The sequence below is a fragment of the Acartia tonsa genome, chromosome 7 (genome assembly GCF_053477335.1).
Source record: "Acartia tonsa isolate MP-2025a chromosome 7, ASM5347733v1, whole genome shotgun sequence".
Lineage (NCBI taxonomy): Eukaryota > Metazoa > Arthropoda > Copepoda > Calanoida > Acartiidae > Acartia > Acartia tonsa.
In genome coordinates this window covers 41422080-41446914 of record NC_137266.1, presented here as the reverse complement: position 1 = coordinate 41446914, position 24835 = coordinate 41422080, and the positions used below count along the sequence as shown (strand labels likewise).

Below are 24835 nucleotides of genomic sequence, written 5' to 3'. Positions count from 1 at the left end.
AAATCGTAGGTCTTTTGTAGAGTTGGTCTTTTGTAGCAACGCCCAATTTTCTAACCTCTAACGTCTCATCTATTGGAAGGTATTTATTATTAAATACTTGCCATTAATATTATTTCCTAATCATTATAACAGAGAAAATATAATATAAATATGGAAGGTTACATATAAAAACAATAAATTGGTATATAATGCTTTTTGATAAAGCTTAATATCAGTAATGTATTAAAATGGGCGAAATGACAATACAAACCATCAAGCTTAACTTAACATATACAATTCGAACATGAAACCATAGAGGGGGTTTTGATGGTCCATTTACACTTTAAGTGAAGTCGCCAAAAAATTTTTACAATATTCAGGGATCATAAGGGATAAGACAATAGCCGATAAATTGATGTACATACCTAATGATGAAACACACAATTCCCTCTTCTGTAGATTACAAATATGGGTTGAAATGTTTTGACACTCAACTTTATGAATCAACAGATAAAAATCATTAAAAGATTCCAAAGTTGTTTAGCCAACGAATAAAAAACGTTATTGAAAACTTTTGGGACTAGTAAAATAAACAGCCCATTGTCCCCTTCCTTCTTGATAATATTGGATCATTAACACCTGGTTTATGTTATGATACATTATATTTATATTATTATTAACTAAATTATTACAATATACAATGATTTATTGATATTACCTGCGCATCTAGGTGGTCTTAAATAATTGAGTTTGTTATCCCTGGGCTCCAAAAGCTCAGTATTTGTGATGTATTGATTGAGTTACCTATATTTAATTACTCTCTGTGTTGTAATCTCAATTTGGTAACATACAGAATCTACTTTTTTTGTTCAAAGAATGGCAAGTCAAAAAAAAGAAGATTTAAATTAGGAAATCTAGGCTAAAATTAATAACTTTTTTAAATACAAAATTTATTTTTATAAATTTGTCTTTATTTTTGTATTTCAATTAAATGTTCTTTTTCGTTTTGAATAAAGTGTATTACCTTTTTATATGCTTTATTATTATTTGGCCACAACTTGGTCAAAAATGCTCACAAATAAGACCTTTTTCGACCGAAGATACTCAAACGGTTCCCTTACAAGCCCAATCAATCAGTTTTAAGATATCTTTATATTTCAAAGAAAATTGATGAAAATACCAAAAAAAGGCAAAATTTCTTATTTTCCAAATTTTCTTTCTTAGAAATACATTAAATTCTACCCAATATTATGTTTCAGTATAATCAATGCATAAATCCCTTCAAGAATAGCCAATTTAACAGAATCAAACTTTAAAAATGAGAAAAAGTAAAAATAAGTATTTTTTCTGTTGATTTTATGGTATCTATGCATATGAAAGGTAACACCCAAATTTGCGTTTTTTTAGTATTTTCATCAATTTTCCTTGAAATATTAAGATATCTTAAAACTGATTGATTGGGCTTGTAAAGGAACCATTTGAGTATCTTCGGTCCGAAAAGGTCTGATTTGTGAGCATTTTTGACCAAGTTATGGCCAAATAATAATAAAACCTATTAAAGTTATTTGTGGACACTAAGATTATATTTTACCCACAGAAAGAGAGAGAGCAAAAACTTGTTAATTATTCTGTCTTGATTAAATTACAGTATACATGTAAGCTAGGGAGGGAGGGGTAGGAGGACATTCTATATGAAGCAATACTAATTTATTTTGTTCTCCATAAGATTTCTTGTGCTTTTAATGATTGTTTTTCGAAAATAATTGTTTTTAAAATATAAATTGTATATAGATTTGTAGAAAAATGCTAATATAGGACTATGATTAAGGACATACTTACATTTGTAGGACTTGCTTATAGAGGAACTTCGCTTATAATATTGTTCCTTCTTGTACTAAAAATCATACAAAAATTGTTGGCAAAAAAATGCTACAAATCAGCATGTTTTAAACGGAGGCTCTGGTAACGATTATAAAGTATCGATCAGACAATTCTAACATGTTTAAATTAACGATAAGAGCTATCCGTTACAGACGGACAGACCATAATTTTTGAAAATCTTCCCTTTTAAAAATTCTAATTATGCATTTATTTTTCAGACAAGAAAACAGTTGGGCAAGAGTGTAGAGAGCCTGACTGCTAGAAAAGTTGAGGGTCAGTTGATGCAGGTAAAACTTATCTATACAGTAGCGCCGCTACAGTTTATAAAGTACAGTCTACAAGGAAAGAGGGGACAATGGGCTGTTTATTGTTCTAGTCCCCAAAGTTTTATAATAACGTTTTCTTTATAGTTGCCTTAACAACTTCAGGGACTTTAGTGAATTTTGATAGGTAGATTCATTAATAGTTGATTGTTCATACGTTTCAACCGCTAATTTTAATCTACAGAAGGGGTAATATTTGTTATTCAGGAAGGGGTAATATTGTGTATCATCATTGGGGATGTACATAAATGTATCAGCCATTGTCTTATCCCTTTCGGCAGTCTATCATGTTTATTCAGGGAGGGATTTACAATTTCGTTTTATATGGGATTTGAACTATTTTGTCTAAAAAAAATTTGCGGCGCGCCATTTTACCCCCCCCCCCCCAAAAACCGAATTACCCCCCGCTTAAAAAAATTTTACCCCCTCCCCCAAAATAAAAAGCTTGGACGCCCCTGCAGCCACTAATATATTGAATATAAATTGCAAATAAAGTATAAAATTGAAGCCATATATACTACATATGAATAGATTTCATATCAGCTTTGCAAATTATAAAGATTAATAATAAGTATTATATTCAAGTGTGACATCGGGAGCTTTTTATAGTGCTTACAAAAAATTACGTTATACTGACCTACCAAAGCTTAATCAATTAGAATGTATACTGGCCTGTCATTGGTAACATAGTCTGTGTATTGGCCTATCATTGGTCTCTAGTATGATAAGACATCATTTATTATAGGCAATATACAGACAGACAAACTACCAATTACTTATTTCAATAACTGGTGTTAGTATTTAGCCTGCCAGAGGCTGCGTACTTAGCATCTGGGGGCATAAAATCAATCTGAGACTTAAAGATAAAAATGATTTTGATTTCTAATCCAATCTTCTAAGAAATTTTATCACACTTGCCAGTGAACACTACAATCTAATTAAAACCAGCTTATAACAACAATGAAATTAATTGGGGGGAAAATCACGAAACTTATACGTCATTTTCAGCTATAGTTGGGGGGCAACACTTGACGCCCTTTTTATCTGCTCCCAAATATTATTTTAGATTTATTTCGCTTGTTGGCTAAATCTTATTCATGAGTTATAACAGTTTCAGAAATCTTGTTTATCCACAGGATTAACAGACAGACTATCAACTACTTCAGAATATAGGTTTTATTCTGTACTAAATGTACTAGAGAAAATGTCTAGAATCAAATAAGTTAATGGATTTATCTTGAGTGATTTTATAAGCTTTGTAAAAAGGATAGATGTTCTGAGTTTTTAATCATGTCACCTTTAAGTGAATAATAAATGTACAAGTAAGATGTATGATCAAGACAACTACCTGGTCCAAGTTGTGTACAGCTTTTTTGTCTGCTAGTAAATTGCTTTCTGTTCTTTTGCAGCGACTCAGCTATATTTTCGATGCTTTTGGCTGATATTCAAAGACCAAACTGAAAGTCGACACAGGGTTCCCACCCCGTGCCTCCTAAATTCTGTTACTTTAATGAGTTACTATAAACGTTACAGTTATTCAAAATTTCCCATTTAAAGACAGGAAAATGCCATTTAATTTAATCTACACCCCAACTTTTTTTCACAAAATACCCCGGGAGGGAGGAGATATTACAGTGTTAATTACACTGGTACTCAAAGATTTATAAATTCGATTTCTCATTGAATGGCTTATCAAATTTTGATTGATTATTTCAAACGATCAGTGTCTAAAAGTTTTACCCAATAAAATTTAGAAACCGGTATAATTTTCAGTCCAATGTCCCCTTCCCTTTCCTTGCTGAAATTTTCAGAAAACATATCCCTCTCTTCTTATATTGGGTGGAAAGTAAAATATATTTTAGTCAGAATGAAAATAAATAACTATACTTTATACTACTTTAGTTTCCACTAGCGGCTATGCCTCCTAGAGGCCTCTTGGGCTACTTAAGAAGGAGGGGGGGCTGGGTTAGGCCAAGAGTCGAAAACCAAAAAATTCAGCACCCTTGTACTAAGGGAAGTTCAGTCATACGATTTCTCTTGGGAGGGTGATGGCACCCACTCCTAATATAGTTATAAACCTTCCCAGGACTAATGAGAAGCTACTTTATAAAGGAGAACCTTATTGGTTCAGCGGTTAGTAAGATCCTGAGGTACAGACAGACAGACACAAGCAGACATATCCTGTTACTTTTATTTAAGAATTAAATTTAAGAGCCATACGTTCCCATTCATTACTAAAATGGTATAGAAGTTTTGCCGTAGCTGCCTCCATAATATTATGTACTTTGTACAATATACAGTACATGCGACTTATTCGAATGTTGGATCTTGTGAAGTTCTCGGTTAAATGTTTCTAGTATCGATTATCTACAAAAAAATTTATGATTTTAAGGGCTGCTACCGTACCGGCCAAACTGCAGAACGTATATTATGTTAGTACAAAATTTAAAATCCGACATAAGGGAGGACCTACAAAGCTAATAACGATTTGAGGGAATAAAATGTACGTTTAGCCGTTTGGCAGCTAGTAGCCTTTAAAGTTCATAGATAAGTTCCTAGGAACATTTACCTTGAACTGCACTAGATCCCGAATGTTTGTTATTTTGAGTAAACTAAATCTATTTATCTGTATAGTTCTTAAATTTTGTATCATGGTTATTTTAAAGCTACATTTTTATATCAATTGATGTGCATCCCCAATGATCATAAACAATATAACCTCTTTTCTAGATCATATCATTAGTTGACACTAATAGTTTGAACTAATAAATCAAGCTTAGATAAAAGTTCTCTTAGGTTTTAGAGAGCATAATTATAAAACTTTGGACACCACAAAATTCATAGTCCAATGTCCTCTCCTTACCTGTCCTTTAAAATGTTTAATTAAAAGTTGTCCTTCCAAAACCGCATCAATCTAAAGAGATTAAAAATAGTAACTGCTTGATAAAGCTTCCGATTTAAAATGTAATAACAAGAAATCACATTTCCCCCATAGCGTTACAGGCTTACTGACGGACAAACATACAGACAGTCAATTAAAGAGTAGATTTGCTACTAAAATACTGTAAATGTCCATTTTCAATATATTATTGCAACTCTACTAAATCTTTGTTGTATGGTATTCAGAAATTGAACAAAGGAAAGTGGAATAAAAGTAGATTCGAATAAAAACAGATTTAAGCCTAGAGAATATATTTATGTATGTATATAGAGTATTTATATAGATTCTATATATTGTTATTATTCAATTTAATTCTGTTTTTTTCTTTAGTTTTAGGAAAGTTTTCCCCCAAACTACAGTCTTATTTCTAACTATTTTCAGTAAGGGTTCGAAACCGATTAAGATCCAGTGGATTAGAACATATTTTCACCCATACTAAAAAATCATGTATATTGTATAGCATCGTATTACAAAAATTTTCCACGAATATTAAGATCAAATTGTAATATAAATACCAGTTCTAATGAACCAGTCCATCAGCCCCTCGGGACTGATTTTATTCTTATATTTTTTCATTTTGATACCCGCCGAAAGCTCTCTATAATACGATTCATTAAATAACTATTATAGCTCTCTATCACTTACTTAACTTAACCTAACTTAGCAAAAACATAGCAAAATCATGTTTGACTCACTCCTGCGGGGATGGATACCTAGTACAAAATATAACCTTACCTAACCTGACCTAAAGTAGAGAAATACAGGGAGGGGGGGGGGGATACATTGGGATGTTTATTACACTAGTCCCAAAAGTTTTATAATATCTTTTTTTATTCGATGGCTTAACAATTTCGGTGTCTTTTTATTGAATTTGATCGGTTGGTTCAATAACTTGAGTGTTCAAACGTTTTAACCACTAGTTGTAATCTGATTCTGGAGCACCAATAAACTTTGCTTTATTTCAGGTTAAAAAAGAGGAGGCTGAACAAGAAGAATGCATGGCGTGTAGACAATGTGATGGCTGCTGTTCTTGCAGGTACAGACAGGCAGACAGATGGCATGACGGACAGACACACAGACAGAGAGACAGACGGACAGACTGATAGATAAAGTGTCATATACTTGGCTTGTAGACATTGTGATGGCTGCTGTTCTTGCAGGTACGGACAGACAGACATACATACATACAGACAAACACACAGACGGACAGACAGACTGAAAGATGGATAGTCATATACAGATTTTACTGACAGATGGACAGACCGATAGATAGATAGTCATATACATGGCTTTTAGACAATTTGATGGCTGCTGTTCTTGCAGGTACAGTTAGACAGACAGACATACAGTCATACAGACGGATCTACTGACGGATAGACAAAAAGTTTCGGGTTTCGTCGTATTTATTATAGCAGCTTTTGATAGGTTATTTAAGCACAGGTCTCCTTAACTAAACCTTAGATTTAAAAAAATCTCCACTGAAACGGACAACGGGGCCTTCAAATAGGGTACAGTGGTGGTCAGAATCCGTTGGAGATTAAATCTTAGCTGCTCCTTCTTGCCAGATATTGCAATTTGAAGTTTTGTGGTAAAAATGCCTAAAATTATAAGAATTACAAGGATATATGCATATGTGAACACCTTAATTCATCAAATAAAACGGTGAGTTTAACATTTGAGGAGTTTAGATGACTGCATATGTGAACTACACAGTCCCTCCCCATTTGGAAAATTTTAAAACTTTTACAGAAATTATTTCAACAAGAGTAATGAAAAAGGTACAATGTCCAGTTTAAACTTTAAGCTAGAGGCTGATACCCTGGAAACAGTAGAAAAAGTTCAAGTTTACATATAGTTAAAGTTAAATTAAAAAAAAACTCCCCCCCTTAAACCCCACCCCTTACAGCCCATAAATTTAAGGGGGGAGGGGGCGGAGGGGTAAAGTAATAGTATTATGTTTTACTCAAAACTACTTGAAGTATTCTTAGGCCCAAAGTTTCTGGAAATATTGTTGACTACCCCCCATCTCCCCCCCCCCCCTCCTAATGAAATCTAATAGGAAGGGGGTGAAGGGGCAGAGTTCTTTAGATATCACTAAAGAAATATATAAGCTTTAGTATTTAAACTTTAGTAGGCATCAAAATCTCTTACAAATATTGCTGCAACCAACCTCCTCCCCCCTTCTTAGACCACAAATTATTAGGAGGGGGGCAGTGGATGTGGAAAATAATCTTGTATAACTTTGAAATCACTGAATTATATTAAACAAACTTTTGATTTAAGCTTTTTGAGGATATTAGTTACTATTACAAATATTGCTGAATCCCCCCCCCCCCCCCCTCTATCTGTTGGAGATATTGGCTAGTGGCATAGGTATATAATATTGTGTATCATTTTGAAACCTCTAGAGATATTCAGGGTTAATATTTTAACTTATATAGGCCCATATTTACTTTAATAAATATCTATTCCAACTACACAGACCCAATTTAGTACAATTATTTTGCTGCATAATCTCCTCCAACCTATTAGACTAATAAAAGAAATATTGTCAACCCATTGCTCCTTCCCCAAACATTGAAAAGGTAATACATATAAAGCAATTTGGAAATCTAAAAGCTTTATTCCAAAGTTTGCTCCTATTGCTGTATTGGTTCCTGAGCAAAACAATGAATTAATAGCAAAACACAGGGGATGAGATTGTATGTAGGGTAGCTGGAGGGCAAGCAATAATTTAATAATTTTTTTATGGGGGTGGAGGAAATTGTGCAGCAATATAATTTTTCTGGATAGGGTTGGTTGAAGTTGGGGAAAGGTCAGCAATATTTATAATTATGGACCTACTAAAGTTTAAATCCAAAAGCACACTATATCTTGAGTATTTTTACCCGCAACCGTGGCTCAACATGTAGCTCATTAGCTCGTCGTCATAGGTGATAGGTTCGAATCTCAGTCCGACACCGCGTCATAACTAAAGGTGTTAAAAATGATTCCCACTGCTATGTTCCAATGTCAGATGCGCGACGTAAATAGTTAGAGTGGGGGGAATGCCTTGGCCCTAAACAGGCGCAACTCATTACCATGCACAGTTGGGACTTCTCAGACAAAGGTCATGCATCTCAGAGAGTTGGTTGTCTGATGGGTGAATGGATGCTTTACACTGCAATCATAAGCGGAGTATGTTTCAAGGTGCGTGGAGAACAGGTCTAATACCCAAAGCGACACCTAGCCCCCTAGAGTCTTCTCTTATATCATGAGTAATCTCAAAGTAAATCACAAGGGTATTGCTATACTTGCCTTTTTATCTTAATTGGAGGGGGGGGGGGGGGAAGATTGTAAAGCAATACAGAGGGAAGCTGGAGGGGGGTTTCAGCAAAATTTGTAAAAGTTACTTTTGACCTACCAAAGCATATCTCAAAGGTTTGCTTTGCTGCTATAATTCTAGCGGTTTCTTAGTAACACAACAGAGTAGTACCCTTTCAACTGCAACCCTCCCCCTTTCTCTCTTTACAAAATGTTATGTTTTTTATTTATGAGGGGAGGGGAAGAGGTCAGCAATTTATGTAAAAGTGCTTTGGGTCCCACAACAATACAAATCCAAAAGCTTATATATATATGTCTAATAGTTTTTTAAAACACATTGGAATGATCTTCTGCCACCCCCTCCCCTCCCCCCTCCCCCCCCACAAATTAGGTTAGGACGAAGGGGAGGGGGGGGGGGGGAGAAGGTGGTCAACACAATTTCTACAATCTTTTGGCCTAACAACCTTCCATAAAAATTTTTCCCACTATACTTCAATTAGTTTTTGAGAAACACATAATAGTATTACTATGCTTCCCCCCCCCCTCCACCCTAAAGTTTGTAGGTTGTGTGTGTGGGGGGGGGGGGGGCAGAATTACTAATAGTAACTTGGGCCATATGTAAACTTAAACTGAAGTTTTTTCTTCTGGTTCCAGGGTAACAGCCTTTAGGATAAAGTTGTAAATTTGACAAACTGCTTTAAGCTTGTAGTACCTTATTTATTACTTTTATTGAAGTTTAAAACATCATTTATGGTAGTAAAAATTGGGTTGAATGGGGATGTAGTGTGTAGTTTACATATGAAGAGATATCTAAACTCCTCAAATGTTAAACTCATCCTTTTTAATTGATGAATTCAGGTGTTCACATATGCACATATCCTTGGAATTCTTGTAATTTTAGGCATTTTTACCACAAAACTTCAAATTGCAATATCTGGCAAGAAGGAGCAGCTAAGATTTAATCTCCAACGGATTCTGACCACCACTGTACCCTATTTGAAGGCCCCGTTGTCCGTTTCTTTGGAGATTTTTTTTAATCTAAGGTTTTGTTAAGGAGACCTGTGTAAGGTTAGGTAAATGTAAATGATTGCCCTGAAGGGGGTAGGAAATTGGAACTGCAGGGGCTAGAAATAAAATAAAAGCTACTGTGAAAATACGACAAAACCCGCTACTTCGTTTTCTTTCCATGGTCCAATTTTTGTTATTTTTTTCTCATGTTTCTGCTAATATTTTAAATTTATAATTTGTGGGTTGAAATATACTAATCGATATATAATTACTTGGATGTTGTATCATATTTTCGCTTACTCTAATAAAATGGTCCTTCTTGCTGACTATTATAATGATACCCCCCCCCCCCACCCCTCCTTTTACCGCATCCCTTCCCCTACTTCTGGAGGAAAGAACTGACCAATGACCAAATGAAGACTGAATTAGCAACCTAAATTGTATGCAAAATTTCCCTTGTCATAATATCCACGTATATTATATGCATTAATACATACATGTATAATAAGTAGGTTAGGTAGAATATAAAACCTGAATTTAATTTCAACAAATTAAATTATTTTCTATGAAATTTTTTCATTCTTTCTCCCTCCTTCTCTATCTATCTTTCTCTTCCTCTCAAAGAAACTTTGGGTAATAATTTTCATATTAATATCCGAGAATAACTGTCTAAAATACAATGATTTACATTCTCTAAAATCTTTGCAAAGCAAATGATGATATCTAAGTTAGACAAGGGCCAGGGATAGATGAATAGAGGATAAATTAACCTTTCCTCCAATAATTTTAAGGAAAAAAATACCATCTATAATACAAAGCAGAACGATGTTTGTCTGTTTGTTTGTCTGTGTGTACCAAAGGATCTCGCTAACCGCTGAACCAATATGGTTCTCCTTTACAGGGTTGCTACTCATAGGGTTTTTAAACTATTTTGGGGGAGGATATTTCACCCTTAAAATAAAAGATACCCCACCCCTCCCCCAAAAAAAAAATGTGTGGGGGATGTCATTTCTTTCTAGAGACGAATTCTCTTGAGAGGTTGAAGGTACCTTTCTCCAAAATAGTTATAAACCTTCCCTGGACCTATGAGAAGCTTCAATGTAAAGGAGAACCATATCATTTACTTTAATATGAGGCTATACTGGATATTGTAAATTTATATTTCATTGACCTATGTATGTATTCTTGAACTAAAATATTTAATAACTTTAACTTTATTAAACTTAAACCCAGGGAGGTAATAGTTATTTCTCGCATCGTACTATAAACAGCTTTCCGCGGTTATAAAAACCAGTTTTTTAGCCCCGAGAAGTCAAAGGCATGGCCTAAAAAAACTGGTTTTAATCGTATGATTATTTATTTTTATATTCATAGAAAACTGGATATAATACGATGCCAGACATAATTTTTTCGTATGGATTAGAACCGGTTTTTATCCACCGGATTCGAATGAATACGAGAAAAGTCATTACTGTTTAATTTAATTTACAATACACCTTTCAATTGAAGAAAAATACCACATAACACAGCATAGACGTCCAAGGGGGGGGGTAAAGGGGTGATTACCCCCCCCCCCCCCCAAATGAATATTGGATTTTCAATTTTTACCCCCCCCCCAAAAAAAAAAATAAAAAAAATGCCACTATAAAATAAAGATTACCCTCCCCAAAATGAGCTTGGGGTGCCGTAGGCACCCCCAAAATTTTTATTTTCAAAATTTAACCCCCCCTCCCAAATAAAAAAAAAGCTTGGACGCCCCTGTAACACAGGCAAATAGACTTTTGTAGTAAGATAAATATAGCGTCCATTGACCTATCCCTTGAAACCCTGGATAAACTGAAAACTAGACTAGCTAGGTAGAGAAAATATTTATCTTGCAAGCTTAACCAAACTAACTTATATCAGGAATCTAAAGGGATAAGACAAGGACAGCTAAATCAATGTTCATCCCCAACGATGATACAAAAAACTAATGTTTGAAATGTTTGGACGCTTAACTTAATGAATTAACCAATCAAAATTCAATTAAAGTTCCCGTATATATCAAGTCAACAAATAAGAAAACATTAGTATAAAATTTTAGGGACTAGTTAAATAAACCGCCCAATGTCCTCTCCTTCCCTGAACTAATATTTCACTAGCGGCTGCACCTATTAGAAGGGGGATCGAGGAAGAAGAAAAATATCCTAAATCTGTCCTAACACTTAAAATCCTAATGAAATGGCCTAAAAACATTACGGGGCCTATGTTAAGCCTCCCTTAAAAGCAAAGCTCAATTGGTCATTGGCAAGATCTAAACAGACGAACAGCCAAATTCAATAACATATTCGTTATCTTTGGGTACTTTTATTGAATTTTCATTGGCTTTTCCCAAACTAGTAGTGGCCAAACTTCTCAACCAATAATTTTAATCTAAAGAAGGGATATTCTTGTTTATCTTCATTGGGAATGTATATAATTTTTAGTGTCCAATGTCCTATAGCTCTTGTTATAAACTACTTTTGAAATTATTATAGTCAGCTATTTGTAAGATTTAAAACGTGAATTTGCGCTATTTATAGGAAGGTAGGGGTTATTCTAGACTGTAAATTATACTGGTAACCAAAGTTTTATAATCTTATTCTTTGGTTCAAAGACTTTATATTGTTTATCACTAAATTGGCCATTGTCCCTTTAGATCCCTGGCTATTAATAACATATTTTTTTCTTTTAACTCTTTAAATATACTTAATTTGAAATTAATAAAATCAGCTATTTGTTAGTTTTAAAACGGAAAGACATTCATTCAGAAGATGCCCTATTTATAGGAAGGGAGGAGATATTGTACTGTAAATTACACTGGTACCCAAAGTTTTATATTTTTTTGTTTCAGCTCTGGAACGAAGGCATGCTGGATCCTGATCCTGTCCCTGACGATGCTCGGGATAGGATTCCTGGGCGGTGTGGTCGTTGGGGCTATCATCCAGAGAGATGGGTATCTAAATAAGGTCAGGTTTTTAACCATTTTTTAGCTAGGCTGGGAAATTTCATCGTGAGACAAACTTCAACTTTTTGGCAATAAAATTCTTTGTAGATGAGCTATGTAATGTCGCAGAAAAAAAGCTAAAATAAAATGTATTGGTTTTCATTTTGAGTACCATCATATTGGGCCAAATCCTGCTAAAATTTCTTATCTCTTATTATATACTAGACTCTTAGTTCAGGCTAAGAGTAAGAGTTTAATAGTCTTTAATATTCCTTAAATCTAAGGATAAAATATTACTCCTAGGCTATCACAATCATTTTAAAGGATTTGGCCCATTATGATTATTTATAAAACAACCTCCCACCCCTCAAAAAATCTCTAGTTTCACTTGAGACCCAAATTATTTTTTTAATGAAATTGCTTGTTTGTTACAGATACGAAAATTATATAAAAATTGGCTTAACTGTTGCCTTAAAAAGAATATACCTTATATCTTAAAAAATGATAATATACCAAAATTGATAAAGTATAATTTTAGTTTGATGAATATCTTTCAAAGGTAAAAAAAAGTCCATTATAGTTTTTTTTTCTTTCTTAAAGTAATATTTTCTTTTTTTTATCATACTGTAAAAGTTTTTTTTAAATTCAATATATATTAATAGTTTAGACCTATTTGTCTTTATTATCCTTTTTACCTATTTTTAATTGTATTTCTTAATTACTTCTATTTTAAAGATTCAATTAGACATTATAGAATCGGTCAATCGATTTGAAACTTTCATATTATTATTTACTATTTATCTTAAAATAAAAACACACATTTCATTTTCTTTATTTATAACAAGAGCAAGTATGTTCAAAGGTAGTGAAGCAATAACAAGCTAAAAAATTGGCTCTTTTCTTGAAAGGGACTAGGGTCAAGCGGAGCATAGACCGGTAAGGTGCTAAACCGGTAATTTTTTATCCACCTTCAGTAAATGACCTTTATCTCCATGTGACAGAAAATGACAAAAAAAACATAAAAACTAATTTATTTCTTATTAAATTGCCTACAAAAAAGAATAAAATGAAAATTTTGTGAGATAAATTTTAAGGGTACTTTTTGGGTCTCAAAGTCGGACGAAATTTTTTTTATTTTTCACCTAAGTGTATAAAGATCGACCTACACAAAAATTGGTAAGACCCAGAACTGATTCGTAAAAACATTTTGAACTATGAAATCCGTTGAGAGCTTAAATGTATAGTTAATATTTTTTTTCAAAAATGACCAAAGTTCGCGCGGGGTCTTTTTCGGTAACGTCGAAAAAAAAAATTAAATTCGATTTTTAAGATCAATTTATCACCCTATTTATCACTGAAACTTTTATAAAAATTAATTGGAAAAGAATTTGAGTATTTTTTCCTCTATGCTTAATCCCTGCTGGGCGTCTAACCCAACGGGATCAAACCTGCGGTTCTTTAACCATTCGGGGCTGTCCACTTAGTACTCAATATTACCTTACTTTACCCAATTCAAAAATATAATTACATAATCCCCCCTATCCCCAATTTTCAATTATTTCAAAAAGAGGTTGGGTGTTCTATGCTCGAATAAGTACTTTTGAGGGAAAACACTTAACTTAACATACAGACGTATTGACGTTTCCTAGTTATAGAGTAGCTGCGCTTTAATTAACTAACTCAAACTATTTTGATGGTTTAAAGTTTGGTAATATATGTCATAGAAATTCAATATTTCTATAAAATCAAAGTTTCTATAAAAATTTACTTATCCTAGAGAAAACTTTTATAAAGTCATTATTTTTTCCCAGTAAATATATTATAATAACATACACACATACACACAGACAAATAGACAAACAAACAGACATCATGTTACTTTATCATAAGGATTTTAATCTTTTTAATTCTCGTTTTTTTATGCTTTTTCTGATTCCCTGTAACTCTATTGGAATTGGTTAGAACCTATCTAATTAAAGTTTAAGTTTCTCCATAAATCTTGGATTAACTAGTTAATAAGCTTATTCATTCTTTTATAGAGAACCGTTTAATATCTGCAGTATTAAAACTGGTTCTCAGTATCATGTATAGCATCGTATTACAGACAATTTCCCACGAATATCAAAATAAAGTTTATAAAATTAATACAAGTTTCGTCACCCGTGCCTTTGGCCCCTCGGGGCCAACAAAGTTGGTTTTAATCTTATAATTTTTATATAAAAATCCGCAAAAAGCTGTCTATAAAACGATTCGATAAAAACTATTCTGATAAAGAATTTAATTGAAATAATTAATCAAATCACAACGCATGACTAAAATAGATTAAAATTATTGAATATTTGTTCCAATACCTGAAATTAAGCTGAATATGTTTTTATTAAAACTTTATAATAGTCTTGGTTAGAATATTTTTAGAATTGTAGCTACATTACAATTAACTAGTTGCTACTCCCATATGTGTGAGGGGGATGAGGGGGTTCGAATCTAAACTATTGATTTTTAAAAGAAAATAAATTAAGGGGTGGCGGGATTTATTCTAGTGGCGATTTCTTTTGGGAGGGTTACTTAAAATAGTTATAAAGCTTCCCAGGACCAATGAGAAGCTTCACTGTTAGGGAGAACCAGTTCAGCAGTTATCAAGACCCTTCGGTACTTTTATAAAAGGATGAAATGATTGACTGTTAGCATGGTAATCTTTAACTGCTAATAATTTGTAAAACTTATTAAAAACCTAGATTTTTAAAAGCGAAGCTTTTCTATAAGTAGGGTTGGTCAGTCCGTATCGGATAGAATTGTCCTATCAATTTCAAACTTTGCATGATGATTCCTGAAGTAGTTAGGTACTATTTAGAAGGCGTAGCAACTCTATAATCGTTACGTTCATTTTAAACATGTTGTTTTTTTACTTCTTTAACAACAATTTTTATGTGATAAGATCATCATTACTGATTCCAATTAGAATAAGGTACAATAATATGAGCAAAGCATCTCTATAATCAAGTCCTAAAAATGTCAGTTTGTCATTAAACAGCATTCTGTATTTAAGATATTTTGCAACAAATTTACATATAATTTTGTCAAAATTTAAATATTCTTATTTTGTATATTCATTTATAACACTCTACAAAAGTTAATATTCGTTAGTCATAATGTTTCAGAGCTTTGCTTTTATGGATGTTGTCATCCACGTTAAATTAATATTTTACAGTCTTCATTTATACTGAAATTGTTAAAGAATAATTTTTATAAGCGGAAAAGTTAAAAGCAAATCAAATTTTTCAAGAAAAAGTTTCTCTACTTTCTTATTAATTCTGTGAATAATGATAATTTCCCTTTCTGAGGTAAAATAATTTTATTAGGGGAATAGAGTTAATCTAGGCACATACTCTCTAAATTAGCCAATAGGTGAACAGTTGAGATGCATTCCAGACATTTCATTGGTTGAAATTATGTACAGATTTTGGTATAAAAGGGCATAATTTTTCATTTCAAGTCAGCTATAAATAGTCGCAATTCTCGAAATAAAGCTTTTCTTGGGTAAATTATATCGTGTAAAAATTTATTTTCTAGTATAACATAAAACACATGACAAAACCTATCATAAGTTATCCATGATGAACAGTTAAATTCCTTAGGATAAAGTTAGCTTTCTAGAAATTATATCCTCGAAAAATTTCGACGCTTAAATGTATAAATATAAACAAAAGGTGTTTGTCTACTATGGAATACCTTTTTAAGTTTGACGAATTTTTGGGCCAGATAGACCATCTAGATGTATTATGTTTATTACTAAGGGAATATATTTGATTAACTTGTTAAAGTGTTTTTATTACAAAGTTATGACATTATTATTAATTATAGACTAAAAGTTGGTTTTTCTTCACTAGTAGTATCACACTACTCCCATCTCCGATCACTTTTGTGAAAGCTTTTTTTTAAACTGGACTGGTTTAGGTTAATTATTTTTTGGGCCAATAAACCCTTTGAGGGGTATCTAAAAAATATGTTTACTCTTTATTTTTGCGATTTCCCTCATGTTCCTAACAAACACAGAATACCCTTCCTTATTCGTTTGAAATAAATTCAAATAATGGGATGGGAGAAGTTTTTATACCCTCACCCTTTGAGGACACCATGTAAACTGTCCCAATTTTGTATAACTTTTGCGGAACATGTTCCAGTTACGTCATATTTTTCTTTCCCGAAAAAGAGAAGGGGGGAAGAAAATCTCTTCAAAAGAGATGGGGAAAACCCCCTTTTCTCCCATCTCTTTTTTCTTCCCCCCTTCCTTTTTTTTTCTTTCCCCTTTCCCTTTTTCGGGAAAGAAAAATATGACGTAACTGGAACATGTTCCGCAAAAGTTATACAAAATTGGGACAGTGTCCATGGTGTCCCTTTGAGGCTAGTTATATGATATAACTTAACCTACCTTAGGGTAACAATTAACACCAGAAAAAAAACTTCTCCCTTTTGAATTCCTTCAAGGGAAACCGCCCTATAATTAAAACTAACTCTAAGGCACTAGGGGCAAAGAATCTGAACAAAACGAACTTTTATTTGAAAATAGCTCAAAATTACTCAAGAACTATAAGAAACTTTTAATTTAACACTGCATAACATTTATAAAAATATCTTTGCTTCAAACAAATAACCAATAAAAAGGTGAACATATCTTACACTATTCAATGAAATTGCCCACGAAAACGTATATACAAAAAGTTCCCTAATGTTGGCCTTTAGGAGATTACTGTCTGATTAAAACCATACTACAAATATTTATTATTCTTTTATTTAAATTAATTTTGATGATTAATTCATTTTATCAAATTGGTTAATAATATTTTTTAATGTTTTTTCTTTAGAATACTGTACTTAGCATGAAATAATGTAATAATTATTTTTTTTATCAAAGCTACTTTATGACTAGTTACATGGACGCACATCTTACACAATAATCAAACCATCTTGTTTGGCCCTTTCGACCTCCAAAGCAGTGGTATCCAAAGACTTTCTCTGTAACACTAAAGCATAACCTGGCCGATTTTCATCAGATTAAAATTTTCTCTGGCTAAATAATTTCTACCCATCTTATGCAGTACTTGGATTACTATCTGCCAAAGTAGTAGGATATTTGTCTGTCTATATAATATACTAGGTATAGGCATCTAGCTGAACGTAAAATGTTTATTTTCTAATTTACGTTAAGCTGTTTACCAAAAATATTTTCTCGGCCGCTAGATTGGGTTAGGTATTTTTTGGGTTTTTTGCGATTTCAATTGGGAGGGTGGTAGTACACTCCCCAAAAATAGCAATAAAACTTCCCAGTACCTATGAGAAGCTATCCTGTAAAGGAGAACCATATAGTTCGTACAGATAGACATCCTGTTACTTCTTCATAAGCATAGTGTAACTTGGCCGAATTTTATATTTTTATACTAAAATGAAATGTTTATGTTTAGTTTGGTTTCGGCCGGATGCAAGATGTGGGTGGATATGTGTATGATGACGGTCAAAGACGGAACCTTAATGAGGATCCGAATTTTGACAGGTGACGATATTTTAATAATTCGCTGGTAACTTTACAAATTGTCTCAAAAATCAGCCATGTGACGTCATAATAATGAGGGAGATGAGAGGAGAAGTGGAAAGAAAACCTCTAAAAGAGAGATGGAGAATCCCTCATTTTTATGACGTCACATGGCTGATTTTCGAGACACCTTGTAAAGTTACATTCGCTGACAGGGATCTATGGAAGAGATTTAAGTCCCTCCACATATTATGACGTCATACGATAGAATAACCAATGAGAGGCCACCATAAGTCAATTACAGTGTATACTGGCCTCTCATTGGCTATTCTTTTGTATGACGTCATAATATGTGGAGGGACTTTAATCATCTTCGGATCTATGTAAAAGGATTAGAACCATCCCACGACTTATGTAAGGCTTCCTCAAAATGGAAAACTCAATTGGTTCAGTAGTTATCGAAATCCTAAGCTACAGACAAAAAAAAACTTTCTACTTTTAAAAAATAATTATAATTATAATATTTGTTTAATCAGAATATCGAATAAGAATATAATTTTTAGGGATTATTAACAAAATGTTTTAAGCTTAATTTTATGTATGTTGACATCCTTGTTTAATGAGAATTAACTGATTTTAAAACTTTTAGATCTGGAAGTCCGTGCATAGTAAGAATGGCCCAACCAAATATCACAACAAATTGTTCTGTCTGTTCAAATAGCAGGTATATAAATTAACACTATCTATCTTACTAACTATCTGTCTATCTAACTATCTTACTAATTATATATCTACCAAACATAACTACAAATTATTCTGTTTGTTTAAATATCAGGTGGCTATCCAACAACTATGGGGGGCAAAAAATTTTTAAGGGGGGGGTAATTCGTTTTTGGGGGGGTTAAAATGGCGCGCGAAGCGCGCTGCAAATTTTTTTACCCCCCCCCAAAAAATTTTTACCCCGGGGGTAAAATTTGCTTGGGGGGGGTAATTACCCCCCCTGAAATCTGTTGGCAGGGGTAAATTTAGTTTACCCCCCAAAATTTACCCCCGGGGTAAAATTTTTGGGGGGGGTAATTTAAATTTTATTAAATATAAAGTATTAAAAATGCGCGCGAAGCGCGCAAAAATTTTTTTTTGTTAGAGATTTTTTATTTTGGGGGGGTATTTACCCCCCCCAAAATTGTTTGGGGGGGGGGGTAAATACCCCCTCCTAAAGGGTATGGGTAAATTTTAAATGGGAGGGGTAAAATGAAAAAAAATTTGGGGGTGCCTACAGCACCCCCAAAATCGTTTGGGGGGGGGTAATCGCCCCATTACCCCCCCCTTGGATGTCTATGCAACCAAACATAACTACAAATTATTCTGTTTGTTTAAATATCGGGTAGCTATCCAACAACTATCTATTTATCTATCTTACCTATCTATATAATTAATTATTTATCTATCGTACTGATTATCTATCTATCCACCAAACATCACCAGTTTGTTAATAAATGATAATAAATTTATATTTTTATATCTGTTTAACTATCTATCTATCTATCTATTCAACGGTCTATCTTTTACTAATTATCTATCTATCAAATTGTTCTGTCTCTTTAAATATCAGTTAATTATATCTATCTATTTAATTAACTATCTATCTATCTTACTACCTATCTATCAAATGAAGAAAAAAATACTTTTCAATTGTCAAATAAAATAAAATCTAGGTATCTATCTATCTAATACACCATCTATCTATCTGATTGACAACATATCTAGCTTTCCATCTATTGATCTTTCAACTAAAGAAAAAATCAATTTTCTAAACTGAAAAGAAAATCTCGACTATCACTGTTTATATTTTCTTTTCATAATTTGAATTTTATGTAAAGTTCATACAAAACAAATAAATTGGAAATCTGTTTTTGATCTAGGGTAGATTTTCTTGTTCAAAGCCATTGGCGTGCAGAGGGTTTTACAAAGGGGCGCCTGTAGTCATAGAGGGTGTAGAATGGTGAAATAGGATGTGAACTTGGGGGGGTTATCAACCAACTTTAGTTTTGCCATTGGATTGGCCCTACCCCAACCCCCTACACTTCCCTTCTGCAGGACTTTTTTCAAAATCGGATTTTAATAAAATGTGTAAAACAAAACTTTCCTAATAGCCCATATTTAGTTCTTCCTAGTAGTTAAGATAATCTTAAGAAAATTTTTTTAGTAACGAAGCTACTCAACAATTATTAAGTGGATTTTAAATACGCTTTTAAAATCGCGATTAATGCTTGTTATTGCTGCGCTTCTTAAGGACCAAATGTTGCTTATTTTAATTGAATTAAAGTTGTTTAGTGAAAACACTTTTGAATATTTTTGTGAAAATAATATTATGTAAATATTATTCATTAAATCATTTGTTTTTTCCTGCTGAAAGCGAATATCATATCTTCCTAAAAATATATCACATAACTCATTTTAAGTAGCGAAGCTACTCTTTCATTCCATAAATGTCTGTTTGTCTGTTAGAAAATATTAAGGAAAACCTTAATTTTCTCAGCTTTTTTTATCTATCTATCTATCTATCTATCTATCTATCTATCTATCTATCTATCTATCTATCTATCCATCTATCTATCTATCTTTGTATGTATCTATCCATCTATCTATCTATCTATCTATCTATCTATCTATCTATCTATCTATCTATCTATCTATCTATCTATCTATCTATCTATCTATCTATCTATCTATCTATCTATCTATCTATCTATCTATCTATCTATCTATCTATCTATCTATCTATCTATCTATCTATCTATCTATATATCTATCTATCTATCTATCTATCTATCTATCTATCTATCTATCTATCTATCTATCTATCTATCTACCTAGAATCCTGAATGTAACTGGAGCCAACTATGCAGACTGTAATGGATTGTACACCCTCTCAAATCTGACCAGTATATGGGACAGCAAGGTAAAGATATTTTATTTTAAAACACAGGGGTAATTTGTATTAAGGGGCAGTAACTCAAACCCCTAGCATAGCTTAAAATTGTAAAGAAGAACCATATCGCTACAAGGGTTAGCGAGATCATTCAGTACATAATGACAGACATCGTAACTCTTAATAAATCATTAATTTGATGTCAGTTTGATAATAACAAAACATTTAATAGCAAATTCATTATTTCATAAATATAATTTGTCTATTGGGTGAATTCAGGTGGGATAATTAAATTAAAAACAATAGTATGCAGTAATAATATGAAATGTAAGAACGGACGGACCATATTGCGAACTACTGGAAAAGGGTGACGTTCATGAAATCAAATCTAAATGTATGAAACAATTTTTTTAGGTAAACTTTTTAAGATTAAGTTAAATTTAAGTTAAATGTGACGGTCTATAATTACCTAACCTAAAGTCTCTTAATATAAAAAAGCTTCGCTTTTTTAACAATAATATACTAAACAATAATTGAATAATAAAAAGAGAGTATAGAAAATATAGGAAAAGAATAGAAAAAAATAATTGCGGCAACATCCCACAAACTGTTTTTGGACCATATAATTACTTAATTAGTTATAATGTCATTGTGATTTTGTTTAAAAACGAAGCTTTTCTGTAATTAGGTCGGTCACTCCGTCTGTACGTCAGTCCGTCCGTCCAGTTAGCTCTTTTAAGTATTTTTAAACAGGTTAGAATTGTCCTATCGATTCCAAACTTTGCATTGTGATTCCTGTAGTAGTTAGGTATGATTTTGAAAGTGTAGCAACTCAATAATCTTTACCTGAATGTCCGTACGTCCATTATGAACTTGTTAATCTTTAATTATTTTAACAGCACATTTTTATGAGATAGAATTATCCGATTGATCTGATTTTTGGAATACTGATTCCTAGGACAACAAAGTACAATGTTACAAGCGAAGTATCCCTATAATCAAGTCCTAAAAATGTAAGTATGTCCTTAAACATTATCCTGTATTTAAGCAGTTTTTCAAAAATTTACTTACAATTTACGAATTTATACATCTATATTCTGATTATTCAGTTATGACACTCTACAAGTGTTAATGTTCGTTTGTACTACCGTTTTAGAGCTTAACTTTAATGAATAAAAATATATTAGCGATGAGCACTTTTAATGAATGAATGTCGACATAAACAAGCAAAATTGCACATTACAGAATGTTGCGAGCTTTGACATGTTAACCAGGGAGTAAGGGAGGGGACAATGGATCGAATATTCAATTTTTAGGAGTCTCAGACTTTGGGTACTGGCTTAAAGGGAATGTGCAAGAATTTAGCAGTTTCTGACTGACTTTGGGTACTTGCGCACAGAATGCCGCTAACTCGTTTGTTAATTTTGAATATTGCAGACAAGTATCAATAAACTTAATTTGTTATGATGTGGCTGGTTTAACAATTTTTTTTCTCTCCAGAAAATATTTTTTCATAGATTAAATCTTTATTGTGATATTTGTTCAATAAACGATCTAAGAATCCAATTAAATTTTGGGTTAATTGGCTATATGTTGAATGGGTTCCAGACAGATTTTTCTAGTTAACAATTACATAATGGTTACGTCAGTCAGATGTGCTGGTAATATAATTTTCAAATGAATGCTTTTTTCTTGGAACTTTCTTCTTATTTTATTGTTTTCTGTATTGTATTAACTCTCCCTTTAAAATTTCCTCTATATTTGCTGGATTATACTGGATTTTAAGGTCTTTCAGCAAGTACTCTAAAATTGAATTAATTGCCCATTGTCCCCTCCCTTACTCCCTGCATGTTAACACTTTTATCAATTGTAAATCTATCTCAACCATAACATTAAAATTACTAACTTCTGCTGCTTTATAACAAAATATATTTAAAAGAAAAATATTTTCATTATTAGTCACATCTCCTAGTGAAGTGAATCAAGCAAATTTAGCTTGGCCAGTTTGACATGTTAGCATTACAAAACCGACCGTGGCTCAACACGTAGCGCATCCGCTCGTCGTCGGGAAGTTGATAGGTTCGAATCTCGATCCGATACCGCGTCATAACTAAAGACGTTAAAAATGGTTCCCACTGCTACTATGTCAGATGCGCGACGTAAATAGTTAGAGTGGGGGGAATGCCTTGGCCCAAAACAGGCGCAACTCGCTACCATGCACAGTTGGGACTTCTCAGACAAAGGTCGTGCATCTTAGAGAGTTGGTTGTCTGATGGGTGAATGGACGCTTTACAACGCAATCATAAGTATTGCATGTATGTTTCAAGGTGCGTGGAGGTCTAGTTCCTGAAGCGACACCTAGCCCCTAGAGTCTTAACTCTTAGCATTACAAAAAAAGATGCCCTGCAGGGTTGAAGCTAGAAACAAAGTTTTGGTAATAAAAAGGGGGGGTTTTATATAGTCCAATAGGCTATTACAACATTGTCTGTTATAGATAAAAAAGAATGAAGAACAATTATCTTAAATAAAGGCAAGGTATAGCAACAAAAAAAGAACAGCATAATAAAATACAGTAAAAATATTGTTACATATTTAGTAAATGTATTGGTTAAACTTTAATCAGTTAAGCCTATGAAAAAAAACTTACTTATAAGAGATAACTCATATATGTGATAGATAGACGGACGGGGTTTTATTTTTGTATAGAGTAGCTGACTAATATTCGAGGGGTTTGATGTGGTTGTATTTTTCCTGGTTTATCTTGAAAGAAGGTTGGACATTTTTCCTTAAAAATAGATAACAACCTGCTTAGGATTCATAGGAAGCTTACCTTAAATGAAATCTTAATTCATCCAGATACAACAGACAGATAGACCGATTAACATACATCCCACCTCTTTTTGTGTATCAATCTATCTATCTTTATATTTATATAATTGTGGTTCTCTAAAGTGATACTTCATTTCCACATGGATAAAAAATAGTATTTTTAGTGACTCTATATTTAGAGTATTTTCGTATATTCATCATAAAGTTTTGCAATATATCATATTGGGGATAAGCTTTAGTTCATAAACAGTCTTAACTTACTAAAACGCAAAGTTAGAACTTCTTATTATACAAAGGTCGAGTAATTAAATGGTTGATTGTCTGTAATAAATTTCTGGCTTTGCGTTGAGGTATTGAGTGAGGGAGGAGACATTGGACTGTAAATTATACTGACCCCAAAAAAATTTAAAATACTTCATACCATTTATTAGCTTAAAAACTTTTATATTTTATGTTATTTGTTGTAAAAAACTATTTCACCAATGATTTTTATCTAACAAAAGGATAATTTTGGTCCATGGACCTATCACTGGGTGTAAATTAATTGTCACTTTTTATTGGTGGAACAGATTGCACACCAACAATACAATATACACAATACACATAGCTGCCAGGCAGATAATAATTTAATATTCATATCCACGGAAAAAGGATAATTATGTTTTCTTAAGAAGCGCAGCAAAAACAAACAAAATATTTTTAATAAAATGATTGTTAAATTTTTTTAAGTATTGTAAGTATTGAATTTTTTGGTGATTTCCCTGAAAAAAGCACTTAAACCCCCATCCTTATTTTTTAATAAATTGAAAAAGGGATGGGGAGATCATGTGCCTATAGTAATAAACAAACAAACGAAAAACCAACCCTTATTTATAATTTAACAAGAGGGTTATTTGTGTGAGTATGCCATTAATTTTTTGGTAAATATTTTTGTAAAGTTTCGTTGGCTTATCCATGCATCCTTGTGTGATAATGATAACCAAATTATTACTCTGTACATTGTACAATAGAAAATATAAAAGATATACAGGGTGAGTCAGAAAAAACTGAGTTTTCCGATTTTCTGATACAACAAATAGGAATATGGAAAAAACAATTATAGGTTCTTGTTCTCTATAAAAATATACATTAAACTTAGAAAAGATGT

At 32.6% G+C, this 24835-nt stretch overlaps 1 protein-coding gene across 4 annotated transcripts in view; it reads left to right on the top strand.

The window, feature by feature from the left end:
* The window catches only part of LOC145323772 (uncharacterized), an 83224-nt gene that overhangs the window by 36048 nt on the left and 22341 nt on the right, over positions 1-24835 (top strand). For 2 of the 4 annotated variants that reach the window (XM_080166302.1, XM_080166303.1), the window contains exons 7-13: positions 2079-2147; positions 6090-6160; positions 12308-12422; positions 12939-12959; positions 17860-17948; positions 18577-18651; positions 20805-20889. In XM_080166302.1, coding sequence (XP_080022428.1) covers positions 2079-2147; positions 6090-6160; positions 12308-12422; positions 12939-12959; positions 17860-17948; positions 18577-18651; positions 20805-20889 — 525 coding nt within the window. The remainder of the gene's footprint in view (positions 1-2078; positions 2148-6089; positions 6161-12307; positions 12423-12938; positions 12960-17859; positions 17949-18576; positions 18652-20804; positions 20890-24835) is intronic. The other 2 variants (XM_080166304.1, XM_080166305.1) reach the window with 1 other exon arrangement.